At 35.5% G+C, this 22,307-nt stretch overlaps 3 protein-coding genes across 3 annotated transcripts; 2 read left to right on the top strand and 1 right to left on the bottom strand.

Moving 5' to 3' along the window:
- Positions 1–320: 320 nt before the first annotated feature.
- Positions 321–13,685, top strand: LOC149943585 (dnaJ homolog subfamily A member 4-like). The gene is made up of 12 exons (XM_090174602.1): positions 321–682; positions 754–1,024; positions 1,101–1,271; positions 1,338–1,577; positions 2,494–2,594; positions 2,663–2,740; positions 3,536–3,592; positions 3,660–3,803; positions 5,697–5,807; positions 7,334–7,409; positions 10,379–10,458; positions 13,452–13,685. The coding sequence occupies exons 1-12, from the start codon at positions 539–541 to the stop codon at positions 13,470–13,472; spliced, it is 1,494 nt and encodes a 497-aa protein (XP_090030728.1). The 5' UTR covers positions 321–538; the 3' UTR covers positions 13,473–13,685.
- A 2,352-nt stretch (positions 13,686–16,037) lies between these two features.
- LOC149943584 (uncharacterized) lies at positions 16,038–17,375 on the top strand. The gene is made up of 2 exons (XM_090174783.1): positions 16,038–16,772; positions 17,327–17,375. Exon 1 carries the CDS (start codon positions 16,145–16,147, stop codon positions 16,751–16,753), a length of 609 nt encoding a protein of 202 aa, XP_090030909.1. The 5' UTR covers positions 16,038–16,144; the 3' UTR covers positions 16,754–16,772; positions 17,327–17,375.
- An 8-nt stretch (positions 17,376–17,383) lies between these two features.
- On the bottom strand, positions 17,384–19,698 carry LOC149943583 (uncharacterized). The gene is made up of 7 exons (XM_090174782.1): positions 19,506–19,698; positions 18,962–19,089; positions 18,765–18,906; positions 18,572–18,693; positions 18,402–18,512; positions 17,705–17,899; positions 17,384–17,649 (listed from the first exon to the last, which is right to left on the bottom strand). The coding sequence occupies exons 1-7, from the start codon at positions 19,612–19,614 to the stop codon at positions 17,530–17,532; spliced, it is 927 nt and encodes a 308-aa protein (XP_090030908.1). The 5' UTR covers positions 19,615–19,698; the 3' UTR covers positions 17,384–17,529.
- Between the last annotated feature and the right edge of the window lie 2,609 nt (positions 19,699–22,307).

Here is a 22,307-nt window from a genome sequence, read left to right as displayed (position 1 = left end):
ACGTGGATCTGGTAATCTATAAGAAATAACCCAATTACAGAAATAGAGTTATGAAGAATCTAAGTTAGTTGCGTAAGTGGGAAAAAATACAGTCCAAAATACTTTCAATTGACCTGTTTATTTTACCACAAAATTTACCGTTTTTGTTATACAAAATGTGTAATAAGTTCGATCTTAATCTAATCTCCGTAAATTCCGCAGTATGAAAAAAAAAGTACCTTTGCTTCTATCAGGTGAACTGCCAAATATGATGTAAAAACGCGTACGTATAAATAATTGTTGATTACGGTTAGTAAGATAGTTTGAGCCAAGTATTTGAGAGACGCTACAAATTGGGTTGGAACTATATACTATCAAAACATTCTAAACGCTATGGTTAGTGTAGGTGAGCTTTATCTTATCTATTAAAACAAGGGGCCCCAATGGCTAAAGGTTGTTGTCAACGAACCTATAAGGTACCTGATAAGTAAGGCTGTTGCAAAATAGTTCTAACGGTCGCCGTATTTTGTGAATTGTATAATCGTTACTTTTGAATGATATGTCGTCTTCGGACTTAGCTTGCTCTGACTATTATGATGTTCTTGGCGTGGAACGTTCGATTGACCACAATAGGTTAACAAGAGCGTTCCGCAAATTGGCTCTCAAATACCACCCAGACAAAAATCCGGACTCTGAAGACCAGGTGTGTACGCCTAATATTGCGTCATTTTATTACACCCTTAACCCATCTAATAATCGTTGCTGAATATTCAGTTTAAAGAAATTGCCAAGGCGTACAAGGTGCTATCGGACCCTGACACCCGCAAAATTTATGATGAATCTGGCGATGAAGGACTTTTGAACCGTCAACAAGATTTCAAATTCACTTGGGACGATTTTGAGAATCTTTTCCGACATTTTGACGCTGATAGAAGACGTACTAAGGACGTTAAGGAAAAGTTTGACGTTACTCTGGAAGAAATATTCACTGGAGTTATCCAACCTGTGTCCGTTCAAAAATACGTGCTTTGCGAAGGATGTAAAGGTAAAAAGAATAACCTAATTTATTTAACGTAGTTCATCGAACCAGTAACTAAATCTTTTACTATCGAATTTGGTAGATTTCATCGAGGATTGCGATTCGTGCAAAGGTCATGGAAAGGTCAAGGAAAGTCGATGTCTTACTTGCAAGGGCTTGGGTTACATCGACCACGCCTCTTACACTTGCGAGAAATGCGATGGGACGAAAGTCGTTTCCATGAGAAAAACCTACGATGTTGAAATTAAACCAGGTACCATCGATGAATATTTTCTCAATCATTCCTCGAGTGACTTTGCCATCCTTTGCTTCCCCGCAGGACTCTACAATGGACAGCACATTCCTTTCCTCGGTGAAGGTGACGAAGAGCCCGGGGCCCTCCCTGGTGACCGAATATTCGTGGCCAAGACTCTCGATCATCCGATATACATCAGAATCAACTTTTTGGATTTGGCCACCGAAGTGGTCATCACCAGCGCGCAGAAGCACGCACCCGGTGGACACGAAGTGATCTTGCCCACTTTAGACGGACAGGAAATGGCCATTCGACTACCCGAAGGTAAGTTTTCATCCAGATATTTCATTAGTACTTAATTTATTCCGTTATTGGGGCATTTCATACGGATTCACCTAGTCATGTCAGTGGATCCTAATAAATTTTTGCACACTTGTTTCAATGCAAAATATTCAATAGTTTATGACGTAGAACCAAAACCATGTATCCCAATTCTGAGCAACCATCAGATTCATCGCGTTTTTTTTTAAAGTGTTACATTTTCGTGAGAAACACTTAAAATTGGTTAAGATATGATCATTTTCGTCTGGGGCCATAAATATTTGTCCGGGGCTGTTCAAAATCATTGGGTTTTGCTTCTAGCAATCTTACTTTTATAACCGTAGAAACAAGTGTGCAACGGTTTATTAGGATCAGCTGACCCATGGTGGCTTTACTAACAAGGAGAGTACCCGAGGTGTTTATTGCCGATTTTGTTCAAAGTCGGGCGTAATGAAGACCTATATGAGATATGAAATTTTCCAAAAGGAGACATTGCACTACCCATTCGATTTGCCACGTTAACCGAAAATATTTTTGACCACTTAAAACAAAAATAAGATTTTTTACTTATTCTACCCACAAATTGTTACAATTTTACCCCAAAAATGTTCCAATTTAACCAAACTTGATAAAATTTACGTAAACGTGGTCCAAATTACCCATTTCGTGATTTTAAAATTTTCATAGCTCGGACCCTGTGAAACCGAGAAAATCCCGTGCTTTTTTAAATGGAGATTTTTTTGTTTTAAGTGATCAAAAACATTTTCGGTTGCCATGGCAAATCGAATGGGTAGTGCAACGTCTCCTTTTGGAAAATTTCTTATCATTACGCCCGACTTGGAACAAAATCGCCAATAAACACCTCGGGTACTCTCCTTGTAAGTGAATCCATATGCAATGACCCTATAATATTTTTTAGGAATCAGCAATGGAAGAACTTTGGAGATCCCAGACGCTGGACTGCCCGACTATTTTGTACCAGCTAAAAGGGGTAGTCTTTTTGTTAACATCAAGAAAGTCGTAAGTTTCTATGATTTTCAAAATAGGTTTGTAAATATAGTTTGTTAAAAGAATCCCTTCGCTTTCAGAGAAATTCTAAACCTGCCGCATCGGTACCCATACCCGAAAAACCAAAACCCACAATCCCAGAGGATAAAGTACCAAAGGTAAAAGGTTTTACACTGTAATAAGCCTGTTATGTTCCGTAAGTATGCCTGTTAGTCAAAATAATTTCTGATTTCTTTGTCTGTAGTGACATAGAATTCACATTATGTCCAAAAAATAAGCGCCGCTAGTGAGAAAAGTATGTAACTAAAAAACAATCCTACGCATTGGCGTACGCTCGCGCAAAGATCACGTATTAGGCTCAATAATTTAGTATCAAGTTCACAAAAAAGTTTGGTAATTGTAGAAATGTATCTTGGTAAACATTTAAACATGCCAAAGATAGGGAACTGACACACTTATAGGAAACGTAATTATAAACTTATGATTCTGTGCAATGAATAAAGCTAAACAGTGTATGGCTTTTCACGGATGATAAAAGTCCATAATGAAAAGGGATAATAAATCTAAACCCTAAATAAATTTGAAGAAATTAAAAAACTTACTAATAGCTCGTACCGATAGGTCTTCGAGCAAACAAAAAAACGCGAAACTCGGACCAAATAGATCTTCGAGTGAATAATTAAATTAAATTAAATAAATTTTTTATTTTATTTTATTTTATTTTTTTTTATTTTATTTAATTATTCACTCGAAGATCTATTTGGTCCGAGTTTCGCATCTTTTTGTTTGCTCGGAGACCTATCGGTACGAGCTATTTTCTTCAAATTTATTTAGGGTTTAGCTTTATTATCCCTTTTCATTATGGACTTATCTACTTATTCGCCAATTTTATTATCCTTTACAATGCAGTTCATAGGTGGTTCCTTTTAACTTAACATTATGGTTTTTCACAGCGAACGAACTCATTCAAACGATTGGATTTCATGAGAAATAGCTTCAAAGGAAGAAAGGTAAGCTAAACATAAAAGTCTGGAGATCATTAAATGTTGGTCAATAATTATCCACACTCTTTCTTAGAACGATCCTAATGTCCGAAAAAGTATGCCAGAATTTTTCCGACGGGAGGAACCGGATAATCACGTGAAACCCGTAGAAACGCACAGTTCCAGTGACTCCGCCGAAGCCAATTACGAGAACCCTGTAGATGTTGAAAAACCAACGGTAAGAATGAGCTAGCTAGCTACATTCGGAAGTTTTAATATACTTTTACGAGATGAGTGTCCAACTAGGCTATATTTAAATGAAACATCAGCTCAGCTAAGCTTACCTAATACCCAAGGCACCAACATAGGCCTAACTTCGTCTAAGTCAACTAGCGGCTTAATTGTTAAGCCAATTACCAGTGGCCGTGTTAGAATGCGTATGAGGGTGGTGGTAAGCAAGGCCAATTAAAACCCTTCAGTAGGCCTTAGGCAAAAATCTCATTTGCCTAAAATTTTCGTAGGCCCCAGTGTTCCTAAAAAACCACCTTTTTGGAGTAAAGTCCAGGCCTGTGGCAAAAAGTGGCTAATAGTGGCTAATAAAGAAAAATTGAATTTCAAAGCTTAAAAAAAGTAATTGGAATTAAATTTTTAAGAAGTTTATTGTAAAAATGTCTTAGTTTACAATGAGCTTATAATGTTAGAATTAATTATTCCAAAAGAATTAACAGACTATTCTAATGTTATTCAAAAGCTGTCCTTTCCTATGCCTTAAGTAGCCCAAATCTTATGGATAAGGCTGCCCTCGCGGTAAGCCCTTCATGTCACGAGAGCTAACAGCTCCCTACACTAACTTTTACCGTTAACCTCAGCCAGGTTTTATGGAACTTCGAAGGCTCGAAATACTTATCAATGGGAGATAATTTCCCGCCAAATAACGGATGTGTACACCACACCACACCACAGTTCAAACTTTGCAGCGCGTATTACTTATCTTTCTAATTATGTAAAAATCTAAAAATTCGTAGGGATATTTACTTGTTCGCAAGCCATATTTTTCTGATAAAGTTAGTATATGACGTATTTCACCCCGCATTTTTTTTTATCCCAAACGTATTTTGAAAATTCGGGAGAAGCCGGCGAAATACATATTTCGAAATAATAAAATAAGCAGGATATGTATATGGAATTATCGATACTTTCCTCGTAAGATATATATACACTTTGTAGGAGCAAGAATTATCTGGGTTAATTGATTACTTGATAATTATTTAATACGATGGAAGTTTCCTTTATATTTAAAGGGCAATAAAAGTGGTGTGGGAGAACTACGTGGCAGAACCTCCTCAAATTACACTTTCTTTGAACTAGATCATGCCACCTAGGAGCAACAAACACAGCACCACACACAAGGAGAACGCAACCCGTCAAAAGTCGTGCATTTTCTTGTGTACATTGTTCATTGGTTAGACGCATTATCGCCTGCTTCCGTCGGAAGGGGAAAATTTGGAAATTGTCTTCCCCTTTTCCGTAAAACTTTCAGCGTAAAGGCTCGTCGAATGAAATTCGTACACAACACTGCGTTAGCGTGTTTAATGGCTAGCTGCGTTCTCCTGGTGTTTGCTGCTCCTAGAGGCCACATTTCACCCAATTCGCCAGTGTCACGTTGCAGTTTGAGCAGATTCTGCTAATTAGTTTCCCCATGCCACTTTTCATACTTGGAAATAAGGCAATTTTTACGACTAGTTTGTGAGAAATGGCACAATGAGGTTAAAGCATAGACAGAATATATCCCTAAGGGGACGAGAAAACGCCTAGCTTCCACTGCATTAACGTCGTTGTTTCTCTCACTGGCGCTCTGTTACTGAAAGAAGGGGGGGACATATGTAAGCTTGTAAGCGTTTCAAATGACCTTGAAATCTCCCGTTTTTAAAGTACAACCGTCTTTATTCAGTTGGAGCCCTAGCATCGATACGCACTCTTGCAGTTGGCCGCAAAGCGACTGTGATGGGGCCTTAAAATCAGAGCGTATTCTCGTCCCCTTAGGGATATATACTGTCTATGGTTAAAGCTTATGGAAAACGATAAATTTTAATTGAGATTAATCATAACTGTTGTAATTATCTTCACCTAGGTGGAATGTGAGAGAAATGTAGAACTGAAACATCCTGCCAATAATTTTCCAACTTTGCCAATTAAAACGAAGTTTGGAAATACCGAGCCGAAAAAGAAAAGAGGCCTTTTTGTAAGTTGCACCAATTTCAAGTTTTTCGAGGAAACGACAGCCCCGGACTGGCCCGGGTGGCTAACCGGAAGAATTTGGCATTAATGGGAAAAGCGGCCAACATGATTTCATAGCCGGTGGGGCAACTACTAGCCAGTCCGGCCCTGGGAAACGAGGGGTAGATCATTTCGTTAGTTATTGAATGGTTTATTTATTTGGGAATAAATTGTGATTCAATTTTTATTAAAACACTGCTTATCCAAAAATGCACCCGGGCTACTTAGAATATGGAAAGGCAGAAATTTATCGCGACACTTTTTGACGGTGGGGGTGATTAAATAGTCGACGAGCTTACGAAGTAGCAGATATTAATGCTTTATCTCCTATTCTTAGGTAATAATAATCAGCTAGACTAATAACCAAGGCACCAACCTAGGCCCAAGTCATCTAGCGACTTTTATTGCCTTTTATTTCAGGTGATCGGGTTAGATGGTGACATTTTACACACATAATATGTAACATTCTTCACATATAATATGTAACATTTTACACATATAATATGTAACATTTTACACATATAATATGTAACATTTTACACATAATATGTAACATTTTACACATATAATATGTAACATTTTACACATATAATATGTAACATTTTACACATATAATATGTAACATTTTACACATATAATATGTAACATTTTACACATAATATGTAACATTTTACACATATAATATGTAACATTTTACACATAATATGTAACATTTTACACATATAATATGTAACATTTTACACATAATATGTAACATTTTACACACATAATATGTAACATTTTACACATATAATATGTAACATTTTACACATATAATATCTAACATTTTACACATAATATGTAACATTTTACACATATAATATGTAACATTTTACACATATAATATGTAACATTTTACACATATAATATGTAACATTTTACACATATAATATGTAACATTTTACACATATAATATGTAACATTTTACACATATAATATGTAGCATTTTACACATATGATATGTAGCATTTTACACATATAATATGTAACATTTTACACATAGAATATGTAACATTTTACACATAGAATATGTAACATTTTACACATAGAATATGTAACATTTTACACATAGAATATGTAACATTTTACACATAGAATATGTAACATTTTACACATAGAATATGTAACATTTTACACATAGAATATGTAACATTTTACACATAGAATATGTAACATTTTACACATAGAATATGTAACATTTTACACATAGAATATGTAACATTTTACACATAGAATATGTAACATTTTACACATAGAATATGTAACATATTTATCGTAGAATATGTAGCATACTTCTCTTAGAATATGTAACATACTTCTCTTAGAAATTGTATCGAACTTCTCATAGACTTCATAACCTACTTCTCATAAATTTCGTAACATACTTCGCATAGAATGCGTAACATACTTCTCATAGAATATGTTAGATATGATAACGTAGATTTTTTTCAGAGAACATCGTTCAGAAAGAAAACTCCACCAATTAGCAGTTCACCAAAAGACAAAAGGATTGAAATTGAAAACACCGGTAGGAATTTTACATATTGGGGTTGATCCCGGAAGTTTTAGATGTTAGGGTTAATCAGAGACATTAATTAACTTTTTTGGAAGTGGGTCTAACCACTTAGCTTACGTAATCAATGAACAGCCATTTACAAAATGATTATCTAGTGATTACACACATAACAGGAAGTATTATGGAGATTACCGTAATCATTTCAGTCATATTGAACACCAAGAAGGTATTTACTAGGTTAAGACAATCCGCGTGCAACATGGTCGAATTTCCAACCAGCAAGAGATGGGGAAGGAAAATCGTCATTGGCGTTCGCTTCGGAAAAAGTAATGGGGCCTGCTCTAGTAGTAATTGTAAAGTTTCCAATAAGCTACGACCAAGGGCGTATTTAAGGGGGGGTTTGGGGGTTGAAAGCCCCCCGAAATGCTGATGACCGGGGGGGGGGGGAATTGCCTAATAGAAATCAGTGAAACTTCCGTCCGCACCCCCCCCTCGAAATTTTCCCTCAAAACCCCCCCTGAAATAAAATCCTGAATACGCCCTTGGCTACGACGAACACCCTCGGAAAAGGTGGGCGTGTTCTAATTTTGCATTAGTCGGTAGAAATAGAGGCGCCTACTGTGGAAAATTAAACACGTACCTTCACACGCTCGACGCAGATTCTAATGGGAGTTCGAGGGGTCGGACAATTGCCATTATTTTGTACGGGATTTTGGGATTTCGTAGAGATTTTGGCGATTTTATCATTACTTTTTGAAGTGATTTTGGGATTTCAATGTTAATTTACCATAGAGAGAATTAAAATATTTTGCGATTTTAGACAAAGTGTACGGGTTTTTGGTAAATGTCCGACCCCTCGTGGGAGTTAGTTTCCCGCCAAACGTAGAACATTAGATTACACTACTTAGGAATAGTAATCTATTTATAAACTTTATTTTCTGATTTAATAGTTTTAGAAAATCGCCATGCACTATTTTGTTTCCCAAAACGAATTTTAAAAAAACCGCTGGTGCCAGCGTAGGTCCATATTTACAGTGAATAACAATAGCACTTATTTAGTAAAATTGTATAAAAGAGACACGATACTTCATGACTGATTAAAAAGGTTTATTTGTATTTACAATCACGGCAAGCTTTCGAGCCGTGGCTCCTTTTCAAGCTCGAAAGCTTGCCGTGAGTGTAAATACAAATAAACCTTTTTAATCAGTCATGAAGTATCGTGTCTCTTTTATACAATTTTACTAAATAATAATTTCACCATGACTTTTAAATCCTTCAAAATCAAAGAATAGCACTTATCTCTAATAAATGTATTATCTACTTCTGATATTAGACAGTTCAGCCAAACCTGGAAAAGACGTAAACTCAAACGGTTACAGCGTCGGGGAAACGTTCGCGTTTACGCCATTTTGTTGTTGCTATAATCATTTTAACAGTCCAAAGATAATATAGAACCGCGTATCTTAGATCGAATTCTGAGAGCTTTCTGATGGACGGTTTTGAAACGAAGCGTCTACCCACTTCCGGCACGTGACCTCCAAAATGTCGGCCTGGTTTCGTTACAAAACCGTTAATCCGAAAGCTTTCTAATTTCGAATCTAGGGTACGAGGTTTATATTAACTTTGGTTTGAAACCAGGTCTCATTGAATTTATTTTTATGTGGAAATGTTATACAGAGGCATACTTATAAGTGACTATGTTATTTGGATGATATTGACATGTTTGAAATACTACAAAAATGGCCAATTTTAGTTTTACCGCCAAAAGTAGGATATTAATTTGAAAAAATACTGGTTGATGAAGCATTTCTTATACTATATAGCGTTTGATTAATAGAGCGTTGTATAAAATCTGTGTGGTGTGCTTTCCCTCTTTTAAGTTCGGAGGAGGTGAAGGTTTGGCCGGATTATCGTGTGAGATAAAAATATTTATCTGGCAAGCCCGTAAGAAATTGAGAGCAGTCGATTTTTAGGAGTAGCTTTCCGCGCCGTTTTTCTTATTTTAAATGATTTTTGTAATAAATGTATGATGGCAAATAAGCAAAATACTAGTCCCAAATCCATGGGTTTAAAAAGAAACTTAGATCATGAAATGGGGCCCAAACATACTTCAACACCTAGGGTCCCTCCTACAACTCCGAAAAGGTACGTCTCTAAAATATGCATATAAAGACAGCACATAAGCCGAATTATCTTAAACCAAAGAATAGCAATAGTTGTTAGTCCTGCTGAACTAGCTCTATAGTCTGTATGAAAAGTTTGGCTGGTTTTGGGCCCGATTTTATAGAACGCTCTATTATTTTAGAAATTAGGCGAATTCGAAGATAAAGCCTAGCAGACTCTAATTAATAGTCATTTCGGGTCTCTCTCAAACCCAGAACGTTTATTAAGGGGCCACACAGGGGTTTAGAAAATCTGGGTAAAAATCAAGTAGGTCATCCTATTCCATCCCATTAGTGGGGTATTTTCGTGGCCGTGTTAACGAGTTAATGTCGGCTATGACATTACGACCTCTTGATTATTTGCCTCGTTATTTGTGAGGTAGAATATTGTCATGGCATCTTTTTGTAGGGCGGGGCTTAGTTACGAAATAATGCTACCTACGAACAACCAACACAAGAAGAACGCAGCTAGCCTTTAAACACGCTAACGCAAAGTTGTGTACAAATTTCATTGGACGAACCTTTACGCCGAACGTTTTACTGAAAGGGGGAAGACAATTTCCGAATTTTCCCCTTCCGACGGTAGCAGGCGCTAAAGAGTCTAACCAATGAAAAATGTACTCAAGAAAATGCACGACTTTTGATGGGTTGTGTTCTGTGTTTGTTGCTCCTAGATTCTACGAAGTGTAAATTTTCTAGCCCTATTTCCGGAGCTAAAGGACAGCGAGTAATATTTAAACCCCAGTGTGGCCCTTTAAATGGTGAATTTTCGTTAATGAACGATGATTTTAATATCAGTTTGAAATTTCTTTTTCAAAGTTGAACTCAGACCATTGCCTTCCCGGGAAGCCCGAACCGATCCAGTCTACAAAGAAAAACGACGATCCAAGGGGTTTTTGGTAAGACACCGAAATTTCAAATTCAAAAGGGCAAAAAAAACCTAAATACAGTGGCGGTGCCATTGTGGTTTACCAGGAAATTTTATAGGCTGCCCAAATATTACTAAATGAACCAAAAAAATAAAATTAAATTAAATTTAATGTGTTGGCGGGAAACAAAGCAGATACGCTGTTGTCAGAAGTAAAAGAACCTGAATGTGAAACCACTATGAAACCACACTATTTCCTATACTAGAGGTATTTTACTTATTTCTCTTGAGCCTGAGTTTCCCTATGCACGATTTTTATTGTTTCTATTTTTGACGTCACTTTGCTCATTTGTTAATCAACGAAAGTACCAGAGCTCTGCAAGAGCAGGTTTTGTTGTTGCTCAACGCTATAGTGAGGTCAGGACTCGCGATAAAATAAATTTCGAAATTTACGATTATTATCTTTTCGATTGAGCAGAAATAAGTTAAAATATTAATAGTATATCCTGTATCAATAAAACATATGTAACATTTAAAGGGAGTATAACTTTAGCAGGGAAGGCCTAGCTTCCGCCAATACCAACTTCCGCCACTAGTTAAAGGCTTAAATAAAAAATCTTCAAAGAAATAACATTTCCGAGAGCCATGACCTGCCGGTACATAGTTCTGGTAGAAATAATGGACACTTTTCACCTGTGTTTTTGCTAAGCCTTAGTACGTCAAAAAAATTCCTGGTTAAGAGGAAACACTTGTGGCACACAGTACAGGTGAAAAGTTTCCATTATTGCAACAAGCTCTCTATGAACGGTAACTGGCAAGTCCTGGCTCTAGGAAATATTACTTCTTGGCGATTTCCTTGAAGGTGTTTTATTTATGCGCCTATTATTCTGGTTTTGAGCCAAATTGTTTCAAAGAGAAGTGGTACCCTCTATACTCGAAGTCACTGTTACCTGGGTACACTACCAAAGGCAGGGATTTTTCTACGTCCTCCGGAAATATAATCCCCCAAAGATAGCGATTGCTCTTTAGAACTTTTTGCTGAGAGTAAAGTTTGATATATTGATTGACACCAAAATAAACTGCAAACGTAAAAGAGCTTGTAAAATATTTACTATTTAAATAAATACATTTTTTTACCTAAAATTCAAATTTAAAGTAACACGGTCACCTCACTATCTCGACCATTGTCATTGGTCGTAACAACGGTTTCTTCGCTAAAAAGGACATGGCAACACTGTTTTAAAATAATACATAACCAAAGACTAGCGATTGGACAGAAAACCTTTGATATTTCAATGTAAATTAACACGTTGATTTTCCTGTACGAGCTTGAGTGCAAAGTCCGTAAGTTCGTTGTTGCGTGGGTGCGATTATTTATAAGTAGCACCGCTAAAACCACTTTGGACGATTAACGCCATCTACTGATCAGTTAATGAAGTTCCGCGTATGAGTATTATTGTTAAATGCCGACCAATTTACTGCCCCAGGTAACAGTGATTTCGAGTATAAGTAGCTGCGGATGTAAATCACAACTTTTCAAGGTTGTATTGATGACATTGATGCCAGTGGCGTAGCCAGGATTTTGTTTCGGGTGGGGGGGCGCACACCATTGAAAAAAAATAAAAAAAATAAAAATATTTGTAGGTACGACCATACGTTTCCCCCCTTTGCCCCCCCCCTGGCTACGCCACTGGTTGATGACTCTCTCATAAAGGTATTTTCATAATGAAACCTTGTTCACGGGAGGTGACATAAATTATGTCATTTACGAATCAACAACTTTATAGATGGGAAATGGATTTTGAAACTACACAGAATTCACCGAGAGTTTCTGGCTATGACAATCTATCGTTTAGCTCGTGGCTTGCTACCACGATGTTTTGCTTTTTCAACAAGGATTATTATAATTTTTCCATTTACGGTTAACATGTTCCTTGTGAAACAAGGTCACATTGACATTTTTGCATAGAAATGCTATACCTATGAGTTATTCCGTAATATATTGATGGACATTAGACCAAGGGGCCCACCCAGAAGTATAAGGCTTTTATTTAGTTTGAATAATGTCTAATATATCCGACGAGCCACTTCTGGAGAAGCCCACTTGCCATCGTGCAAGGCCCCCTACGTACAGTACACTGAATGCTGGTATTTTCTAGGAATTGGCCTTCCCATTGAACACCTAGCGCCGAGTATTCGAAACTCACGAAGCTAAGAACCATAGTGAAGCAGACGCTATTTCATATTTCAGGGGCGTAGGAACCGGGAGGGGTAGGGGAGGCAATACCCCTCCCTGGAATTTTGCTGGGAGGGGAAACTAATGTTATTGCCCCCTCCAACATTTTGGTCAGTTGAAATTTTCAAAAGGCTCAAATTATCATTTTAAAAGCATATACAGTTTATAGAACCTCAACTGTGTTTAAATTTCAGTCTTTTCCGGCCAATTTACATAGTAGTAAACAGTACACACGCATTCGGAGAAGCTACACTCCATTTAAAATTAAAAACCATTCTCCAGACCCCTTTTCGTTTCTCTTTGCCCCCTCCAACTTCCAGAACGTTCCTACGCCCCTGTCATATTTAACTACGGGGGCCCAATTTGTTGGCTGTGCTTTCAAGCTTACAACAAAAAATTTACAAATAATCAGATTTTTGCTTGGAAATCTAGGTAGATTTGTGATAAATTAATTAATTAGAATGAAATGCATGGCAACCCTGTTAATATAGCGTCTGCTTCACAATTGTATCTTCATGAGCTTTTAAATCCCACAACTTGGTGTCAATAGGAATAAGGCCTATTACAAGCAATTGGTTGGCCGTTTAAATTTGGAAATCACGGAAACATTTTGTCAACCGTGTGAACTTCAAAAGCATTTCTCAGAATTGGCTAAGTGTTACTTAAAGTAAGGTTCTGCCCATTTTAAACCCAAATTATAGAAAGTGTGACGATACAGTTTGTAAATTGCGTTTATTCCTAAATATTTATTTTTTAATATTATCTTAATAGTATACCCCATTTTTCAGACAAATTTATTCTTCAACTGACAGCATTATCATTATCTGAAAGCAAGAATATACGCTTAAAGCAACTTTCTTCTAAGTTCTTGTCTCCTGCTCTATTTTTCTATGTAATAATAGTTTTTATTATAACAAATGTTTAAAATAAATCTCGAAAAAAACAACTTGTCGGGATAATTTTTTTTCCATCGAATATATTTTAAATGTCTAGTCTGTCTATTGCAAAATATAGAAATGTACCAAAGCCAATAGACAAATGGCTGAATAGATTTTCATTAAATTGTAATTAAGACTTGCTACTTCTCAGTCTATCAGTAATTATTTAACTAACTGATGATAAAATCGGACGTGGCCTAGTTTATAAAAAAGAAAAAAAAAACAGTTATATTTCGTCTTCAAATAAAGCTTGAAATAGTGGCCTAAGAAACAAAAAAGAAATAAGGTACGTATAGTGTAGCGCATACCAGACTAATCACAAACGGAAATAGACTTCTTAACACTTAATTAAAATTTATATATACAATTTATTACATGACGATTTAGAAACGCTACAGCACTCGAAAGTCATTACTCCAACACCCTTTTGATAGATACATTAAGTATTTATAGTAAAATAAGACGGTAAAAAATAAGTTTTAGATAACAAGTTGGAAGTAAAAAAATGCTATATTTACACAAAATTCACGTAGTCGTAAACATATAGCATTGTAGCATAGAAATAGAAATGAGACTAGAACCACTGCGCTTTTCGCCAATCCCAAAGGAAACGGGTAAGCTAAAAGGCGGCTATTAGGGTGGAATCGGGCTATCCGCGCCATCTGACAAGCGCATTAAACATTATCGCCATGGTTACAGCGTAAATTTTGAAGATTGCGAGCCACTGCGCATCGCGATGCGCAGACGGTACTTTTGTGTTTGCGTTTTTCGCGTCTTTAAACATAACCGCGGAAAATTTTAAATGGTAAAAATTTGCGTTTTTTATGTAATATTATAGGAATTATTTTATACTAATCTCGGAATATAAGTGTTTTTCATTTTCAGAGAACTTCAAGACTAAATGTTTGACGTTGAGTTGGGGATGGGCCATCATCGCAATAGTTTAATTATAAAACTAATCATGTTATATGCCAAAGTTCACATGAACAAAATTTCCAGAGACAAAAACCTGGAAATCAATTAGACAAAAGCTTTCTAAGCTTATTTTATTTCAAAGCCAGTGAATTTAAAACGTTTACAAAACTGTAATTTACGGTAATGTAGATTCTTGCGAACGTAATGAATAGTTCTTTCTATAAAGTAACATATCGCCTTCTTGTTTTAATGTAGCTCTTACGTCACTATATTTACCTTTTCCTACACTACGAGTGCGCGCTCGAATCACGAGGAGCTTCCTATTTTCAAACGCTCGTACAAATCGCGCGTGCTAAGAAAATTCTACCAAAGCCAAGTATTGTGACGTAAGAGCAACATGTTATACTTCTACTTTTAACAAGTTGGATAAGCGTAAAAAAATTATAAAAAGAACTATTTCATAGTTGTTTAAATAATTTGAAATAATAAATCTGTCTTTTTTACAACTCTACAATGTCGAAAACCGATCGAAGAACATAAACGAACCAGACGTAGCTTACGACGTTATGCCACGTGATCATATTTTGTTTCCATTTTTTTTTAGATGGCGTGGATATGCGCGATTCCACTCTAATGGCGGTCTTCTAGCCGTAGGCGGTAGCATTCTATTTACCTATGAGATTTCTATGGATTTTTCAACCTTCCAAAACGCTAAAAGGGAATAATGCAATTTAAGAGGAAAAACGGGGAAAGAGAGGGAATACGGCCTTTCATAGGGGGAAATGAGGGAAAAGTGTTCTTCGCACGGAAATAAAGGGAATTTGTAGCTTTTCTGATAACATTGCCTGTTCTAGTCTACTCTAGTCGTTTATTTAGTCAATGTATATGTTATGAGTCACAGATGTAAAAAACATTTTTAATACGTTCCGAAAATGCTTGTCCATTTGATGGTAATTAAAGTTATGATTTAAATATCCATATATTAAGGATATATTTTTGCAAAATTATTTAAATGTAAGTAATTTGGTAATAACTAAAGTGGATCCACTTTTGGTAATAAATAAAACCTTATTTGGAATTCTTTTCAGAATTAAACTGAATATTTATATAAATTAGTATTAAAAGCTCCAAAATATAGCGAAAAATAGAAATTTCCAAGTCAAAAAAGGGAAACAATTTATTTTTTGTTTAATAAAATTATCGCAAGAGCAAAAATTTTAGATATCAAATGTGGAAGCCCTGTTTATTTTGGCGGCTAATTAAAGAGTCGTTTTATTTTGGCATGTTCTTTAACTTGTTTTACATTCATTAAATCTAGTAAAGGAAATGTCGAGAGTGTGTTTTGTGGCGCGTTGTCAACAGAAATCCAGTATTGATGATAATGGTAAAAAAGTAAGTCGATAATGTAATTTTTCATTATAAAATTTCACTTTTTGACTTAAGCCTTGGTAATGTTTCAGGTCACATTTCATAGTTTACCAAGAGATGATAACATAAGAGCGAAGTGGCTGATAAATATTCACCGCGATTTAAAATATTGTAAAGTAACTAAATCTACCAAAGTTTGTTCCAGACATTTTAAACGCTCTGATTTTTTATCGTTAGACAGTGAAAGACCACGTTTGAAAATGAAGGCTATTCCAACAGTTTTTGATTGGGATAGTTCTGTCAGTTTGTCATCTAGTTCTGAGCCTCTTAAATCTGATCAATCCTCAAACAATAGTTTGGCATATAGTTTTGAGCCTCGTATATCTAATCTAGTTACTAACATATCTACCAGATTTGTATCTCGGGAATCAGATCCACCCGTAAACACCTCATATATCTCTGCCAAAAATATTTCCAATGAAACAAGTGATATTATTATTGATATTAAGGATGAACTTGATTCAGTTTTAAATACCACTAGCAACAACAATTTAAAGGGTGATATAGGCTATAAAATAACATCAACACCAATTACAACATCGAAGTTGGTAACTAGGTTTCCTGAGAAAAAACACTTTAATTTTGGTAAAGAAACGGTCAACTGCTCAAAATGTCAATCTCTCGAAGATAAAATAGAAACTCTTTTATTTAAAAATAATCACCTCGAAGAAGAATTGAGATTAAAACAAGAAGAGATAAATACTATTCTAGAATCCCTTAAAAAGGAGCAGGCGAGAAACCAACATCTCTCTGAAGAGCTAAGTAGTAAAGTTTTAAGCATAGAGCCCATAACTAAAACTATCTGCTGAGAGCCAACTGACCAATTACGTAAGTTGTTTTATATAGAATCGCGCTACAGATTCTTTTTTTGAATTTTACTGGACGCCACTGTCCTAGTGGTTAATCGCCAAGTGAGAGCTCTACCATAGAAATTTTTTCACCCCCCCCCCCCAAAAAAGTTTTTGCTTCACGCTCCCCATAGACAGCTATGCAGTAGCACAGGCCGATTGGGGAGGCAGGAATGAAAGTATGTATTCGGAATATTTACTGAATAATAGAAATGTTATTCGATATTTGATCAAATACCAAAAGAGGCTTGAAACAAATATAAGGTTAATGGCCCAGCCTTACAAATTTTATCTAGCACCTAGTGCTGAAAAAAATGTTTTGAAAATTGTGAAAATGTTTTCTGAAATAGATAAGTTTTTAGTAAACAGTGTCCCCAGACATGGATAACGAACCATATAGTTTTTGAAAAAAAAGAACTTTTAAAGCGTAAAACACCTTGTATTTCAAATTAAGCAATAATCATCAGTTTTTAGGAACATATAGTTCAGTAAAAATGTCATTTTCAAATATTCAGTTCTTATCTTATTTTTCAGATTTCAACAGGAGCAGACATTTTAAGGCTTAAAGGATTCAATTTTCAAGCATAATTTTATTCCAAAAAGCTACCTTATTTAATATTTACAAAAATATTTCATACTTTGAATTTAAAATAAAAAATAACTATTTTTAATTAAAAATTACACAAATTATTAATACTCCAACTAATAATTATAATTAAGCCGTAAAGAATTCACTTTTATCCAATAACATCATAGCAAACTGCTTCTGACAATTCATCTTGATCTTGAGCAGAATATGCTATTAAAACATCTGTAATGGGACGTTTTTTCACCCACAATCCAATGTCAATTCCACTCTAAAATAATACCTCTTGAGATATTAATTTTCAAAATATATAAACGGTTTCATACTTTTAAGTGCTTCAAACTAGTTCCCAAACTGGGAATTGTGACCAATATTGTTCCAATTTTTATGTGTTTCTTCAAGAATTGCCAGCAGGAAATTTGTTCTTGTTCTTGCAGGAAGAATTCAAATACATTATTCAGTATGATTACATCAGCTGATTGTACAATTTCAGGAACCTTTCTTATATCATTGCATACTATCTATGTTTATAGAAAAATAAATCAAGAAATCTTAGGAAGTTTTTATAACCAAAAGTGTATAATATTGAACAATAATATAGGCTTCGAGTTTAGGAAAAATAGCGCCATCTGCCTTAATATCCGTCAACTAAATATGTGAAGAAATAGAGTAGTATCGCTCTGTAGCTTTGGGCTATGGCTGCCATTTTGAGGGCAGTTTTTTATCTATAGAAAAAGCATGGGTGACGTCGACATACGTCACGGCGATATTACTCTATAGAAGACGACTTTTGAATTGTTGATTTCTTCTTGGCCTCAAAGGCATGAGCCGAAGTATCGCGTTTTTTTTCAAATTAAAACGGTTTAACTTAACCCTTTTTTTTTGGTGCAGAGAAAATTTTGTACGAGCAGACAGCTTTCATACAATAACATTTAAAACTCGGTCGGTAGGTGGCGATACTTATGACCAAAATTGTAACTACGCACGAAGCCTATAGACTTATGTTATAACCTATCAAATTACTTGAATTCGGTCGGCGAAATTATGTTTTTCAACAATTTTCTTTTGTACTTGACAAAGATCGGTATTCATTTCTACTCCAATAATTTTAGGTGCGGGAGTGTAGAGATATGCCTAGAATTGATTATTTTTATAAATACTAAAAGATTATTGTTGAAAACTTAAGGCTTTACTCCATATAACATAGAGCCAAGTCTTGATCCCACATCTAGAACAGTTTTCCCTTCCAAGTATGGCAGCAAGCTACTAAATATGAAATCCAGTCTATCCCTAGAGACTGAATGAGTCACATAAGCTGATTGAAAGTTAAAAACAATTTAACGAATGGTATTAAAAATATTAAAGAATTTTTTAAAGGGTTTTTACTAAGTGGAGCTGTGTTGTGAGAATGGCAATCTTTGCAATAGTTTCTTTGTAAAGTACCGGCTTCTACTAAATCGTCAATATCCATATCATCAAATAAAAATCCATCAACATGAACCGTGTGTTGTGGATCACAATCTGCATTCTTAGAAATAATTCTAATGAAACTTTTCATATCGATGGTAAAAACCATACTTTACCTCCCCCTTGGATGGAGTCTGAAGTTTTTCTGATGGCATAATGGCCGTGACTGGTACTAGTTCCCTAATATCTGCAGCGATGTCTCGAAGCCTCATATGAGCTTCAGCTGGTTGATGTCCTCTACAATCTACAAATCATGCATTAGTCTTATGGTGGTAATTTACTCTAAATGAAGAGTGTGTTTTATATATTAACTCTATTATTATTATTTATTTATTTAACATCTGCTTAATGAGCCCCTAAAAATGAGGATGGGCTTTTGATTGAGCATCGAATCCATCGATACATGCAAGTTAACTTTAGTTAAGTTGGATACACGAAAACAGTAACAAAATACAAATTTATTCTATTTCACTATGATTTTGCGGGGAATCTATGTCACGCCATGAATCTATTTAAATAGATTCATGGTCACGCTAAAGGGAAAATACATGGCAGCAGATGTTTGTTCGAAATGTGCCATTTGATTTTTTCACTGTAGGGGCTTACAAATCTCTTAAAAAAGAGTCAAAACACATTGAAAAAAAATTGTTTATTTCTCACGAGCAACTAAATGGCGTCTCTCTATCCATTTGAAAAAATCTGCTAATCGATCATTGTCCAGTTTTTCTACCAACTTTTCAAAGGCATCAATCGTTGTTTCTAAGTCCATGTTAATTATAGCATAAAACAACAGTAAGTACCTAAAGTTCTCTAACGCTACGGGTTCCAAAGAATATTTTCCCGACTGAAACTAGCTAGTGCTTGGAGTAGAAAAGAAAAGTCTACTCCAAGGCTAGTGGTGTAGATCCACAATTCTATGAGGGATTGGTACGGAAGTGACAGCTAGCAGACCACGCGTAATTTTGGGATGCACTACGTTATAGCGCCATCTTTCATCTTTAATTAATTATAATTAAATATTATATTGCATTGTATTTCCCTACTATATAATTTAGCGGATATAATGCCCAAGTGCCTTTCCATCTCATTGCCTTTAACCTGGTTGCTGGTTGACTTTTATATTTTCTTACCAAATCTGTTATTTTAATATTGGTACTTTTTCATGTATTTTTTTTCTCTCTACATTTGTGTTGGGTATTGACATTTGTTTTTGCTGTGCTCTTTGTGAGCCGCCCTGTTGCAAAAGGGTGTCGAAGACGGCATCAATAAAACCTTACAGGGCCGTGCTTAGGGGGGGGGGGGGCGAGTCGGGCGGAGGCCCAGGGCCTCTAAAATTTTACACTCAGTTTCGCCCATGCATTTCGTCCGGGGCCGTGAGACCTAGCTCTTATCCATTCTCAAGAAATCGTATGCTTTCGGAGAATAAAAATGAACAGTCATGACAAAGCTTTGTAGTAACTGAGGGTATTGCTGTTTTTTTATTCTTCAATCCAGTTTGGTGTAAAAATTTAAACAGTTTTATTGAAGTTGGACGAAATTTTTCGTCCATACTGACTACAAATTTTAAATAACATTAATAACGGAATATTAATCATTGGGGCAACTATTGTCTTCTGTATATTCTTTATCCAGCGGCGCGTTTAGGTAAATTGTGCCACTAGGCGCATTTTAATTTTGGGGCCCATTTTTCACAAGGCCATTTAAGCCAAGGGCTTATCCAGGATTTCATTCCTGGGGGGGGGTTCTTTCGGAATTTTCAGATACATGTAACGTATAGCGTAGCTTAGTATGGCATGAAAATTTTATTTCATGTTGAAACTAGTGTTGTATGTAAATAAATAATAATTTATTTATATAAATTTAATTTTGTTTAAAAAATTTATTACGAAAAATAAAGCTATTTAGCACATTTAAACATTTTAATGGTAGTATGATGTCGCATTTCGTTGTGGCGTAGGTACAAATGACTTTTCTTTCTTTTAAAATATTGAGTAAAATTTCTGTTTACTTTTAGTTTGGTCACCCATGGCTTAACACTTCGAACGAAACAACTAATTAAATTTTTGGATATTGCAAAACCAAATGAAACAAATATGCCTTTTTTACGCTAATAATTAAAACATGTGATAAATTAGTACGATCGACCCCAATTTACGGACCTTTACGGTTCGGTTGTTATAAGAAGAGTATATAAACTTAGTACATAGCGTATACATGGCACGCTAAATAAGTTAAAAGTACAATCATGGTACAATATAAATATTTTTAAGAATTTTTTTTCGGAATTTAATAATGATTTATAATTTAGAAGCGAAAATAGAACATTAATTAACTTACCTATTACAAAGGTCCCAAATGCCCGAGTAATGGCGCGAGCAGACGTTAACGATCAAATAAGAACAAAGAGGAGTATAAGACTAAAAAACCAATTTTGAGCCCCTCCGAAATTTACATGTATTAGACCAAATTACTTTTTAGGCTTATTCGCCGTTTGGTTCAGATTTGAAGGTTAATTTAGGATATTTGGTAAGAGCACGTTGAGACCAATCGAATGATACCAATATCAGGTCATATCAATTTTCAAGGTCACCGGAAGTGACGTCACGTGGTTCGTATTTCCGGAAAGCCCCACTTTGACCCGTAAGACAAACAGTTCTTTAATTGTTACAAATCACTAACCTAAATTAAAAATATATTGACCCACCGTGTACCTTATCACATGCTTATTTTGTCATGGGCTCTTGGACTTTTTAGAATAGATCAAAATCTGAAGCAGTTCATCCCTATAGTCTTGTCAATATCGAAATCATCTTTATACAGAGCGTGGCTCAGATGAAAATGACGTAGAGCAGTATTTTTATTGTTGTGATTCAGACTTCGAAATAGCGGGAGTCCTGGGGCCATTGGCTCTTAAAAAAATCAGGGGGCCCTTAAATGCACTCTCGCCAGCTGAATTTTCTCACATAGGTAGCTTTTATTAAAAAGAGATGGTGATGGAGCTATTCCAATCTCACTTCAATCTTTATTGTGAAAGTCGAACCTTAGAGTAAAAGAGTTAGAAATCAGTCACTCCAGGGGGCTGAAAATCCTCTCTCCGCTACCTTTGGCTGTACAACATAGTTAGAGAAACCTCCGCTACTCTCATTGCCACTACTATCTAAAAAAATTGAAAGAAAATAAGTAGTCCCGAACTCGACGCTAACACTAATTTTGAGTTTGCGAGAGTGCGTTTAAAATAAATCATTCGAAAGGGGGTGTTCTAATCTAATAATTTTGAACACCAATAGATGGCACTATTACGTAGCACATCCAGAAAATATTTTACAATTACTAATTTTGATCATCCATAGATGGCACTACTACGTAGCACATAAAAAAATATGGTACTTCTGCTAGGTATCTCTTCAGTGTAAGTTCTTCCCACGGGCCCGTTTGCAGCGTAAGGTATCTAGTATGCTATTT

The sequence above is a fragment of the Leiobunum rupestre genome, chromosome 5 (assembly GCF_980474605.1).
Source record: "Leiobunum rupestre chromosome 5, qqLeiRupe1.1.hap1, whole genome shotgun sequence".
Lineage (NCBI taxonomy): Eukaryota > Metazoa > Arthropoda > Arachnida > Opiliones > Sclerosomatidae > Leiobunum > Leiobunum rupestre.
Note: the sequence above shows the minus strand (reverse complement) of the source record. Positions and strands in the feature narration are given on the sequence as shown.

Coding starts and splice junctions, on each gene's coding strand:
- LOC149943583 (XM_090174782.1), bottom strand. CDS start 19,614: ATGGACTTAGAAACAACGATTGATGCCTTTGAAAAGTTGGTAGAAAAA. Junction 18,513..18,571: donor TTGGCTCTATGTTATATGGA/GTAAAGCCTTAA, acceptor AATCAATTCTAG/GCATATCTCTACACTCCCGC. Junction 17,650..17,704: donor CTAGTTTGAAGCACTTAAAA/GTATGAAACCGT, acceptor GTATTATTTTAG/AGTGGAATTGACATTGGATT.
- LOC149943584 (XM_090174783.1), top strand. CDS start 16,145: ATGAAGGCTATTCCAACAGTTTTTGATTGGGATAGTTCTGTCAGTTTG.
- LOC149943585 (XM_090174602.1), top strand. CDS start 539: ATGTCGTCTTCGGACTTAGCTTGCTCTGACTATTATGATGTTCTTGGC. Junction 2,741..3,535: donor CAGAGGATAAAGTACCAAAG/GTAAAAGGTTTT, acceptor GGTTTTTCACAG/CGAACGAACTCATTCAAACG. Junction 3,593..3,659: donor ATAGCTTCAAAGGAAGAAAG/GTAAGCTAAACA, acceptor ACTCTTTCTTAG/AACGATCCTAATGTCCGAAA.